The 11,958-nt window shown below is 38.4% G+C and overlaps 2 protein-coding genes across 2 annotated transcripts; one reads left to right on the top strand and one right to left on the bottom strand.

The window, feature by feature from the left end:
* Window positions 1–5: 5 nt before the first annotated feature.
* pelo (pelota mRNA surveillance and ribosome rescue factor) lies at window positions 6–2,921 on the bottom strand. The gene is made up of 13 exons (XM_020936732.2): window positions 2,701–2,921; window positions 2,352–2,444; window positions 2,114–2,264; window positions 1,925–2,015; window positions 1,687–1,850; window positions 1,555–1,615; window positions 1,317–1,478; window positions 1,194–1,240; window positions 1,047–1,120; window positions 897–968; window positions 697–771; window positions 465–496; window positions 6–365 (listed from the first exon to the last, which is right to left on the bottom strand). Exons 1-13 carry the CDS (start codon window positions 2,739–2,741, stop codon window positions 271–273), a joined length of 1,158 nt encoding a protein of 385 aa, XP_020792391.1. The 5' UTR covers window positions 2,742–2,921; the 3' UTR covers window positions 6–270.
* A 279-nt stretch (window positions 2,922–3,200) lies between these two features.
* On the top strand, window positions 3,201–7,187 carry LOC110171048 (serine/threonine-protein phosphatase alpha-2 isoform-like). Its single transcript, XM_020936733.2, has 7 exons — window positions 3,201–3,613; window positions 4,043–4,174; window positions 4,358–4,588; window positions 4,977–5,081; window positions 5,392–5,615; window positions 6,182–6,316; window positions 6,419–7,187. The coding sequence occupies exons 1-7, from the start codon at window positions 3,559–3,561 to the stop codon at window positions 6,512–6,514; spliced, it is 978 nt and encodes a 325-aa protein (XP_020792392.1). The 5' UTR covers window positions 3,201–3,558; the 3' UTR covers window positions 6,515–7,187.
* The last annotated feature ends 4,771 nt before the right edge of the window (window positions 7,188–11,958 follow it).

The following is an 11,958-nucleotide window of genomic DNA, read 5'->3' as shown; positions in this document are numbered from 1 at the left end:
GCTGGTTGAAAACTTTTGTGATTTAATTGATTTAGGGTCAAATGGTACAGTATATTTACATTGTTTTTACTAAATGAGGCGTGTTTTATGTAGACGGTGAACACCAAAACCAAAACCTGCATGAAAAATTAATACATGGTGTGGCATTAAGACAAGGGACATAGTGCAAAATACTTTTGGCCATTTCTCTGTTGCTTTAGTATTTTGCATCAAACTACTTTGATCATTATAGTTTTTTCTTGTCTGTACTGTCCCCTCTAGTTTTTGTTCTTAGTCGTCATCAGAACTGCTGTCATCCTCAGGCTCAGAAAGATCTGCAATGGGAAATCGCAAGATGGCTGCTACTCCACTCAACTGAGTCAGTTCTGTAAGCGAAGACAGTTAAGATGAAGTTAGGACAGTTAGGACAAAAAAGTTGCTCAAGAATAACAACTTATCTTGAAATGCACATAATTTTTACTTACGTTCACCAGACACATGAAGGCTTGAAAATATTCTGCATGATCACAAAACGCAAGTGTTACACACGCAAACATTATTTTCTGTAGTAACATAAACAATCTACATGTTAACTAAATAATTCAAAAAGAAGACTGGACTTGGTTTTAGGTTGAACCGATTTTCATCCCTACTGTCAGAAAATATATATATAATTTTACAAACAAATTTTAAAAATTCAGTTACAATTTCACTTACCTGACATTTCCACCATTGTCCCTCACACTGTCCACTAGTCGCACATAACGACTCCTTGTTGCAATCTCCTGATGTCTGCTCAAGCATGAAAAAAAAACCAAAAAACCTAATTGTAGACCCATCTTAAAACAAAATAAAAAAAAAAACACAGAAAACATTTATGGATTTTAGCAAATTATGTAATAATGATCTTTACATACCTGAACAGCTTATCACTTATCAGCAGGGTATCTATTGCCAATGCGTCTGCCGCTCTCTCAACATGAGCCACACTGTCAGCATAGTTTAAATATGACAGTTTTATTGATACTTTAGAAAAAGAACAAACTTTACTGTTGCGCATCACTTACCCATAAAATGCTCTGTCTGGTTCATGTTGAAGCATTTTGTAGAAGTCCTCCAGGGCCTTCACTTCTCCAGCAGCCTGTTATAGGAGACATTAACATCAGTAAATACACTTCCTTCACTAAAAGAATAAATTACTAGATCTGGATTACTTTTGTATCTGACAGTCTACTTGTTACAGCAGGATCAGAAAGAATTTCTGGGGAAAAGCAGAACATTTAGCACAAGCACAAATAATAAAACGCATGTTTCTTTTATCTCAGAACAGCTCAGACCTTTGAGAGAATACTTATGTCCCGATGAAGCATGGACCAGCATGAATTTTGGCCTGTTTTCGAGTAGAATCTTAACGTCTTGTCGAACTGCCTCTTTGAAGAGATATGTGATAAACTGGTCTTTCACAAACCCAGGACTACCCACAAGGATGCACTTCACCACTGTGTATGGAGTAAAAAATATAATCAAATTCATCTGACTCCAAGAATGGCTAATGACCATAAAATAACAGCTCACCATCAAAATTGATGTGGCGAAGAATTGCCTGCATCACTGCCTCATAAAATCTCTCAAGTGCCTATACAGATGACAGCATGTTAATATTCTACTGTGACTGTGTGAAAGACAGTTTTGTTTAAAACAGAATACCTTCTCATGTTGAGTGCAGCTGCCCCTCCTTTTGCGTGGAATAGTGAGCTCCACTTTAGCTCTGAGCAGAGTCATGGCCGGCGTCACCAGGACAAGGTTTGCAAGACCCTCTTGCATCACAACAGCTGCCACATCTGCCTTCTGTGCCACATCGCAAGCCTGATCTAGAGACAAGGGAAGATGTTCAAAAGGGATTGCTGATAGCTTGCAGTACGAGAAGACTTAAAATATGATTTACCAATTCGATCAAGGTCAATACTATCCCAGTTTTTTTTGGCAAGAGTGAACTTCCTGTTGAGCTCAAGTTCAATTGTGTGGTAAGCCCCCATCTACAGAACAAGAAAGAGATGGCCAAAAAAACACACAATTTTAAATTTGTTATTGTGTAACGGTGAAATAAAATTTAAATAATGTCCTTGTATTGCACCTTGACGTACTGATTTTCCTCTAAGTTGGTTCCTTTTACTCGAAGCTGGCAGGCTTGAGAGTCAAAGTCAATTGTCTCTACACATAAAGTCAAAGTGGTTCTTACTCTGGAACTGCCCACACTCCCAGTTGTAGACTCAGTCTGAACCTTTCTGAAAAATATACAGTATTTGTTTTGTTGTCAAGAGCCATTGTTAAGTAAAGCAGCAGACTGGTAAAATTTGTCACAATGTAGTTACCGGATAGTGGATGCTCTCAAGCTGTCACCAACTTGTAACAAGTTGTAAGTGTGCCACATATCCTCAGCCTCCTCAGGCACCAATGTGACCTGACTGGAAAAGCATACTATGAGTCAAATTAGAGCTAGCAGGACCTTTTAATATCGTTTGTAAGGTGAGTAGCAGATACTGTACATATACATACTAACGTTACTTGCATAATAATGACTTCTACTGCTGTTACAGGCATTTTTAAAAGTCATTTTAACGTAAACGCAAAGTCTGGTAAATCCACATATGGACACAAAACAGTTATCAACACGGGACATGCTGTTTAGCCAGTTAGCATCGGCACAACACAGTGACTCACCCGGCATTATCTTTTTCAATGTCTTTATGGATCAACTTCATGGTCGAATGTTATTGCAGCAACTATCATAAATCAGAATGATCACCGAAAATCCGTATATCTGCCATGTTTGTTTCAATAAACTAGCAAAATAGCCATGCCATCTACAAACTTCAGAATGAATCACACTGCTGCCAGCCTGTACGACATTGCGTCATACCAAAAACGTCCACGGTTCATTTTGTTTGGTCACTTCCGGGGAGTAGCTCAACTGCGCAACAAACAACAGATAAAAATGGATAAAACACAAGCAAATGCTGTGCCTTAAACACAAATAACTTAGCTACGGCACGCTATATAGGACAATATTAATGACTGCATATCACATGGATAAAATATAAAGATAAAATCCTGTTTACTACATTTAAAAGCAAATCCTGACAGGCGCTCAAAATGTCCAATCAGTGGCGAGAGTAATGCTCAGAGGAACACGCCTATCGACCGAAACGGCCAATGAGAGCTTGCAAACGAGTGAGAGCAGCCGCTAACCGTTGCTGAAGCTAGGTTCTTTTTGTCGATGGCGTGGTGCTAGTTGCTACGCAGACACCGATTTGGTACAAGAAATCGTTTGGTTTCGAGAGTTGTAGCTTTCAGCATTGGTCTAGTCGATTAGTGACATTTTTAAGTACATGTTAGTCAACAAACATTTAACAGTCCTTGACCCAGCCTCAGTTTTGAGGTTGCCATTTTTGTCCCAAGGTTAGCTAGCTAGCTGACCATCGATAGCCGATTAACGCACTAACTAGTTGAACGGCAACACGGAACGTAATAGTTGAGTTTATTCTTTAAAAATCTCGTAAAAACGATTACAACAATAGCATGGCAGAAGCTGATAAACTAAACATCGACTCCATTATACAGCGTCTGTTGGAAGGTAAGCATTTCAGCTCATTATTTACCAAGGTAACGTTAGCCATTTATGCTAACTTCACTAGCGGACTACAGGGAATACTGCTATCAACAATAAACCCTGCACCTCACTTTTCTCACCAAAACCCATGATCACCCACTTTACGTCACCTTAATTGTTTGGTAATTGAAAATGCAATTGATAATGAATAAACAATACCCGTTCATCAGAAGTTTCACTTTTTGTCAGTGTGATTTTCATTCAATTTGTATCTAATTCCCTGCAATAATATGTAATAACTGAATTAAAATACTAAGATGTTCTCAGTTGTTTAATTTCAGTTTTCATGTATTCTTACTTTTCCCTTAAACTTATTCTTATTACTGTAATGTATCAAAAATTGTATTTTATGTAATGCTTTTTGGAACTAACCCTCTGTTTTTTCCCACTCAGTTAAAGGCTCAAGACCTGGAAAAAATGTTCAGTTGACAGAAAATGAAATTCGAGGACTGTGTCTCAAATCCAGAGAAATCTTCCTCAGTCAGCCAATCCTGCTTGAACTTGAGGCTCCTTTGAAGATTTGTGGTGAGAACAAGTTGTTGTATTTTTCTTCTTACTACTGTGTGAATTTCATCCTGTCAGCTGATGTTGTGCCTCCATCTTCATCCTTTTCCTTTGTTGTGTACATACGCTTACACAATATTGGCATCATTTATGAACCACACCGGTACCTAGATATAGCTTCTCTAATGCTGTTTGTTTCTACAGGTGATGTTCATGGGCAGTACTATGATCTGCTTAGGCTCTTTGAATATGGGGGCTTTCCACCTGAGAGCAACTACCTGTTTCTTGGTGACTATGTAGACAGAGGCAAGCAGTCCCTGGAGACTATCTGCCTGTTGTTGGCTTACAAGATCAAATACCCTGAGAACTTTTTCCTGCTCAGAGGGAACCATGAATGCGCATCTATCAACAGAATATATGGGTTCTATGATGAATGTAAGTTCTTAAGGCCTAATTTACATATACGATATGTCTGATGACAAAAATTACTAGGCATTGCACCAAACACTACTGTCAGCCCTAAACACACCCTAACCCTTGAGTTGCATCAACTGTTAATTTTGTTGCCTAAATGAAAGCATGTACTCAACGATCAGCTGTTGAGTAACCTAATGCCCAGTGGTGAGGAAAGCTACAATAGTGCTTAACTGTAAATCAGCACATTGGGCTGGAGGCTAACAAGTGTGATCAGACAGTATGTGCTGTTGTGCCTTTCCAAGCTATTTCAAGAACCATGTTATGTAAAGTGCTGTTTGTTGAGCCAGCAGCTGAGGTTTTTATGGTTTTGAGATAAGATTGTAACAAAGTATCTCCTCTTGAACAGGTAAGAGGCGATATAACATAAAGCTGTGGAAGACCTTCACTGACTGCTTCAACTGTTTGCCTGTAGCGGCCATTGTTGATGAGAAGATCTTCTGCTGCCATGGAGGTATTTCATTAACTGACTCATTTGGCTTCTACTCAAGTGCACGTGTTTGTCAGATTTAATTTTATATTCATATTTATCTATTTTCATTCATTATGCCATTTTTTTTTTGTATGTGATTTGATTTAGAGAAAGGTTTGGGATTATCCTGCTGTAGGAATCTTGTTAGTGGCATTAGAAATAGTGTTGTTGTTCTAAAGTTTCCAACACATTATTCAAACTACTTGCAACAATGGACTGCAGTATATCACTTACAAAACATGCTCCCAAAACACTGATGTTGTAGTTGAGTTTTTAATCTTATTTTCTGCAGGCCTGTCCCCTGATCTTCAGTCTATGGAGCAGGTGCGGAGAGTCATGCGTCCCACCGATGTGCCTGACCAAGGCCTGCTGTGTGACCTGCTCTGGGCCGATCCAGACAAAGATGTTCTGGGCTGGGGCGAGAACGATCGCGGAGTATCCTTCACTTTTGGAGCTGATGTCGTCACAAAGTTCCTCCACAAACACGACATGGACCTCATCTGCCGGGCTCATCAGGTAAGTCCAGGATGGACTTTGCTATGACATTTGCATATAGTATGCAGTTTAAAACCACTATACACCTTTTGTTTACCCTCAGTGATGAAGTCGAGGTTTTTAATAAGCACTTGAGGTATTGCCAGGATCAGCATCCATAAGAATTCACAGGATATTTTCTGTAGCATCTTTCATCAACATCTGAAAATACTTTTTCCACTTCAGCACAGTTAGTTCTCTCTAATGAACAGATAGGGAGGTTGTTCAAGATATTGTTTATTTAATTAATATTTTACTTACTTCAGGCTTCCACAAAATAAAAGACATAAATATTTCTCCAGGAAATAAAATTCTATTACTGAAATAGTTACCTCAAAATAATGATCCTGGCAAGCATCATAATGTATATATCTCAAAGTATCAGTTTTGTCACTTCAAGAGCCCATGCTACTGTTGACAATTACGGTGATGATGTAGTTCTAGCATGCTGTGATCTTTTATTTTAGAAAACTTAATGTTTATGTAACATATATTGAATGATTTTACTGTTCAGTTGTAATTGACAATTTGTGAACTTGTCATTTCAGGTTGTTGAGGACGGATATGAATTCTTTGCAAAGAGGCAGCTGGTGACGCTGTTCTCTGCCCCAAACTACTGCGGAGAGTTTGACAACGCAGGGGCCATGATGAGTGTAGATGAGACACTCATGTGCTCATTCCAGGTAAGTAAAAACCTGTTCTTTATTTCTTGACATTTTCATTGCATTGATTAAAATGTTAAAATGTTTTTGAAGCTAAACTTTGCTTTGCACTTCCTCTTGCAGATTCTTAAACCTGCAGACAAAAAGCTGTTCTATGGGAGTGGTGGAGGCATGGGCTCTGGGCGCCCAGTCACTCCTCCAAGGAAAGCTAAGAAATGACACCAGTAGTTTGCCCACAACCTTGACCCATCCCTCTTGTCCTCTCTACCTCTATCTCCTTTTTTCACCAAACAGCCAGAAATCAAACCTATACCCAGGGCTTTTTCTTTTTTATCTGTACTTCTTAAAACATGTAATGTTACAAGTGGTCTGAATGTGAGTGTGTGCGCGTGCAGATAACAGTGGTCTGCCAGTGAGCTTACAAATCATGTGTGCACATGTACATTTTGTGTGAGAGCATTAGAGAATTTATACTTTCCCTGTTATACCACTCTTCCTGTGGAAAGGCTGAAACCACATGCGTCTGTGTAGTAATTGTGACTGAAAGGCAGGCTTTGAGAAACATTGGGAGATTGAAAACCTGCCTGCAGAATGTGTGAGTGTAATAAAGGAGGGGAAGTCTTTTGTTTTCCCTGTCCTCTGTACTGTAAAATCTCTAACACGAGTGTGCATGTGTGCACTGGGGGCATGCTCAGTTTTTGCCCAATCTAGTCCCACAGAGGACAGACCTGTGCCCCCACACACATGTACACTACACTTCAGATTCATATGAGCCAGAGCTGTTAAAACATACAGTTTAGGTTTGTACAGATTTGATTACTTGAAAGAGATTTTTTGTGAATTCGTTTTGTAGTCTTTCATCAAGTTGACCAATAAAGCGAGAATCAAGTGATGTCTAGTATTTTTAATCAAACATCAAATCAACATATTATGAATGGAAAATTAATTTTTGAAAATTCAATGTTTCGCCATCTAAAAACAGCAAGGGAAAGGGGATTGTAGATTTGTGCATATTTTTGGAGGTAACTCACAGATGGAGCCATGTTTAATATAAATTGGACTGTTGTATACTTTTTGGGGGGGGGTATGAACAAATTGTTCAGCAGAACTCTTAAAAATACATATAGAGAGCTTGGTCTTAGGGAGGGTGGAGGAAATTAAAACTGTAATTTATTGTTTCAAATCTGAGTGAAATCTGTGGAATTTATTTTTAAACTGTACAATTTCTTTGTACCTGTTTAAAGCCAACTTGAAAAGCAAGCAGACTAAAACATTAACAAAATAATTATATTTATTACATATATATTTATTTAATCTAGTCTTAGTATAAAATGAAAACCCATCATCACAAGTAGCCTACCCTGTTGCTGAGTTTGTCAACCACTGGGAGGTGCTGTTGAGCTCTTGTAGATGCCTGACCCCTTTCCCACCAACTAAATTATAGTGCTCTAGTACTAGAGAAGAGGGCAGGTCAGGCTGCAATATGTAACACAAAATAGTTTAAAGCAATTCCTTCGTGTAGTGTGTAAATAAAAATTAGGTCACAATGTACAATATTCAATATGTGTTCACAAAAGCTGAGCTGTAAAATTGATCCCCCTTTGGTGTGGTCTATTCTATATTTGTCAAAAAAGTATCCAGTTTCTTTCTTAGGCATTTCTCCAGGTCTTCACATTCATTCATCTTCCTGTCGTCTATATTCAAGACACTACTCCCCTCAGCCTGCTGTTGGTATTTCACTGCACCACGGTTAGCCTGATTGATATTTTAGATTTTTTTTTAAATCAGTTGAATATTGATTTTTTATTTTATTATTTTATTTTTTTGTTTTGTTTAGTTTTTTTGTTAGTTTGTTTTGTTTTACACTCTGATGAAGGTCACATGTAGCATATTACATGGCTTGATTTCAGCTGTTTTATGTGAGGGCCCGCAGTCATCTTAATAGCAGCTTTGCTCATAACGCTATTTGTCACTTGGAGTCTCAGATTCTCAACATGGAGCTTCTTCAGGATTAAGTTTCTAAATTTTCTGTAGCCTGGTGTGTCTTGAGAACTCAATGTGACCTTGTTCTTGAAGTATCAAGTATACTCTGCATCACTTTAAATAGGAAGGAAAAACTCATTGTGAAGAAAACTCAATATTACACATTGACCTGCCAAATTAGCATGTCGCCCTCGATGTTTTGTTGAACACATTGCAAATGAGGTTTTGTCAGAAATAAAACTAAATTTTATTTTTGGTGGTATTTTATCACTAAGCCTATTTAATGCATGTGGCAGGCTTTAACATTTTTCTAATTATTACTTGGTTTGGTGGGAAAGTCCCTGTTGTAAATACTTTTTTTTTTTTTTTTTTACATGAAATAAGTGGCAGTTTGTAGAAAATGTTGAGAAGAAAAGTACAAAATACAGGAAGAGGCAGTGAGTTCTAAGACATAATTACTTCTAAAATGAAGGGGCATGAGCAAGACACATTTTTTGAGTAATCTAGACCTTCAGTTAACAAAGTATAGTTGTCATTTATTTGTATTAATTTGTACTATTGTGCAATTTAGACAATGTTTGGCCCTTGTTAATATATTTGTTAGGTATATGGAAATACTTAGTCTAACCTGTAACATGCATTTTAACCAACTAAATAAGGACACATTTATTATATAAGACACAAGTGCAAACTTCTTGGCCTCTTGATGATTATTAGCAGTACATATTTGCCCTGTCATATGCACATGCAGCCAAGTGAATGACTCTTTGTAGGTACTGGGAACGCCACATTTAACCAAGCGGCTCACTTTCCTGAGGCTCCCCTGTGGCTTAAATGTGTAAGTGTAAAGAATGGTGTGAACAACCAGGAAACTCTGGGCCTATTGGTCCACACCTTTTCCAATGGCACGATGCTGTTAAATGCACCCTCCAATAGATGTGAAGAAGAGGAAAACCCCACTATGCGCCTCAACCCAGGAGTAGCATTCTGAAATTAAAAAGCTGCAAAGCTGTCGTGGTGCCATACCCTGCAGCACAGTGTCACCTGCTCTATTTATAGACCAAGAGGAATTCTGGATTCAGAGACTCAGCTGCCACTTCTATTATTACTATTAGCTAATACTGTAACAAGTACCCCGCTAACACCAGCGTTGGACCTGCTTTATCCACTACCTTATTGCTCACTATAATTATGTCTTCACTGTCAGTCCTGTCATCTCGTCTTTTCCAGTAACTTATAGACAGCACATCAATGAGTACTAAGAGTAATTATATATGCACTTTACTGTCTATTGTGTATCATTTATTGTATTATACCACAGTTATCTGATTCCATGAACTTTTTTCATCACCAGACTTATTTTTAAAAGCTTTGTGTGTAATATTGAATTTAGTACTTTTTTCTGTGCAAAAAACTTAATTGTTAATGACTAGGGAGACCAGACATCCCTATTTATGCAGGACAATCCCCGTGTTGAGCGCCATGTCCCCTGTCCCTGCAAATTTATATAAACACAGTGATTTCTCCCAGTTTTATACAAGGAATATCCCAGGTTTCCCCATTTTTGATGAATTTAGTACCCGCCAACAATAAAGAGGGTAATATATTGCCTTTTTATGTATGTATTTATTTATTTGCTAAATACTGTGCTTGGAAATTACCATACAAAACGCAAAAAATGCACTGACAGAAGTTTCTCTGACTGAGCCAAGAATGGACAGTGTTATGCGTTGTTTTCACTATTTTATTTACACCAACCATTCCAACCCGGATGTGTCCCAGTTTTTCATTTTAAAAGTCTGGTCACCCTATTAATGACACAATTAGCATTTGGATACAGAGTTTCAAACTAAATGAGAGCTTTTAGTGACAAATGTTACCCTGTCCCTCTCACTTTGCTTCTGCCGTGCGAGTCAGCAGACAGACTTAGTTGCATAAGATAGCAGTGCGTACAGCTGCAGCCCCTTGGTACTTAACACTTGTGCAGAGCTGGGAACAGGGATTGGGTTTGCAGGCTGAGGAGGGAGTCTGGCACGAGGGTGGGGCATGCTAGCGCCACACTGGGGTTGGAGGTGATGGGGGTCCCCTCTTCAAGGGCTTTAGTTGTAGTAGTGGTCCCACACACATGCTACTGAAACTTCACCAATATATAGAAGCAAAAGATGCAGGCATAACAGGAGTAACTCTATCCTACTGGGATATTGAGTTAAATGTCAGTGCTCTGCTGTGAAGGAGAGACTGACAGGCCGACCCCACCACAGCCCCAAATCTCTGAGGTACAACAGCTGAGATGAAGAAGAAGTGATGCAGCCTGTGCTGCTCAGCTAGCTCTGTACATGAGACAGTAGAGGCCCAGGTTGTAAATAGAGCAATATTGTTTCAGTGTTCTTTACATAACATTCCACTGTTTAAAACCATTTATTTTAACACAATTTGGATATAAATTTTACTGTGCCACCACAAATAGTGCTTTTGTCAGATATTGGTGAGTGTTGTCACCATCAATGAAAAGGTTTGGGCAGTTTTTAGCAGCAGCTGACTGGAAATGCGAAAACTTCCACAAGGCAAACTCCTAATTTGGGAAGACATTGTGGAGCAACAGGGGCCAGTGTAGTCACGTTTTCCTCAGCCAAACAGGTGCAAGAAACTCTTTAAGAACTTTAACATTATAAATATATACATACATAAAAAGAACAACAAAACATTGCCATATAGAATAGGATGAAGTAAAATGTAAAGAACACTTTTTGTCATTACACATTTTGGGCATCTTTACTCTTACAGTGCACTAGAGTTGACTTTAGCTGCCCAGGACTGTACCACAATAAAATATCTGAAAATAGAGTTATTACTGTAAATTAACTAATCATACAATCCATGGTGAGTGATTTGAACATGCTCTGTCATCATACAAGCAAACCAGCGCCCACCTTTCACCCATATCACAGATTTGGCTTGATATCATAACTAAACTATTAAATAAATGTAATAATAAAAAAAGCAATATAGTTGCACTATATTTGATCATGCAGCCTAAGGTACACCCCCAAGTAGTTTAAAAATTTCAAAAGACAAATCATTTGCCTTTAGGTATTAGCTGTTCCCAACATAACCCCTCTTAATTATAACCCCTTATAATTACATGTGATACATCTCAAGTTGATCTGCAGAAATAATATTGGGGGAAAAAAAACTTTTACATGTCTCCAATATAGTTTGGGCATTTGTTGTGATTCCTACATATCAAAGAGTAAATGGGTCAGTGTTGCTATAGCTGTCAGGACAGTGAGCTGTGACCACTGCTGCTAAAGGACCACCTGTCAGCTTATTGATCAGCTTCAACAACTTGGATTCCTTTGTAGAATGTTGGTTGCACCACCCTGCTGCCTGTTTACTGCAGGTGACTGCTCTTAAAACAAGCTGTAAATCAAAGGTTGTATCTTGCCAATGTTTTTCTTCGTCTGGTCTAGATTGGGGCCTGTAGTATGCTCTTTTAGTTGACATCACATTTTTGGTCACAGGACAGAAGTACTTCAAGCTCCAGACAACTACAAAAAATTACATAATTAAAACACAGAACTACAAATAAGTCTGACATAGTTCATTGGAAATGTTGCATCAAAAATGATTTTCAGTGGTGGCTTACTGCTAAAACCAAAATATAATACAGCATAGTGCTC

Source organism: Boleophthalmus pectinirostris, unplaced genomic scaffold (genome assembly GCF_026225935.1).
Source record: "Boleophthalmus pectinirostris isolate CB_2022bp ecotype Guang Dong unplaced genomic scaffold, ASM2622593v1 HiC_scaffold_14, whole genome shotgun sequence".
NCBI lineage: Eukaryota > Metazoa > Chordata > Actinopteri > Gobiiformes > Gobiidae > Boleophthalmus > Boleophthalmus pectinirostris.
The sequence above is the reverse complement of the archived record's forward strand: the minus strand, read 5'-3'. Positions and strand labels throughout refer to the sequence as shown.

Coding starts and splice junctions, on each gene's coding strand:
- pelo (XM_020936732.2), bottom strand. CDS start 2,741: ATGAAGTTGATCCATAAAGACATTGAAAAAGATAATGCCGG. Junction 772..896: donor ATAAGTGATAAGCTGTTCAG/GTATGTAAAGAT, acceptor ATGCTTGAGCAG/ACATCAGGAGATTGCAACAA. Junction 497..696: donor GACAATGGTGGAAATGTCAG/GTAAGTGAAATT, acceptor GTGATCATGCAG/AATATTTTCAAGCCTTCATG.
- LOC110171048 (XM_020936733.2), top strand. CDS start 3,559: ATGGCAGAAGCTGATAAACTAAACATCGACTCCATTATACAGCGTCTG. Junction 3,614..4,042: donor TATACAGCGTCTGTTGGAAG/GTAAGCATTTCA, acceptor TTTCCCACTCAG/TTAAAGGCTCAAGACCTGGA. Junction 4,589..4,976: donor ATATGGGTTCTATGATGAAT/GTAAGTTCTTAA, acceptor CCTCTTGAACAG/GTAAGAGGCGATATAACATA.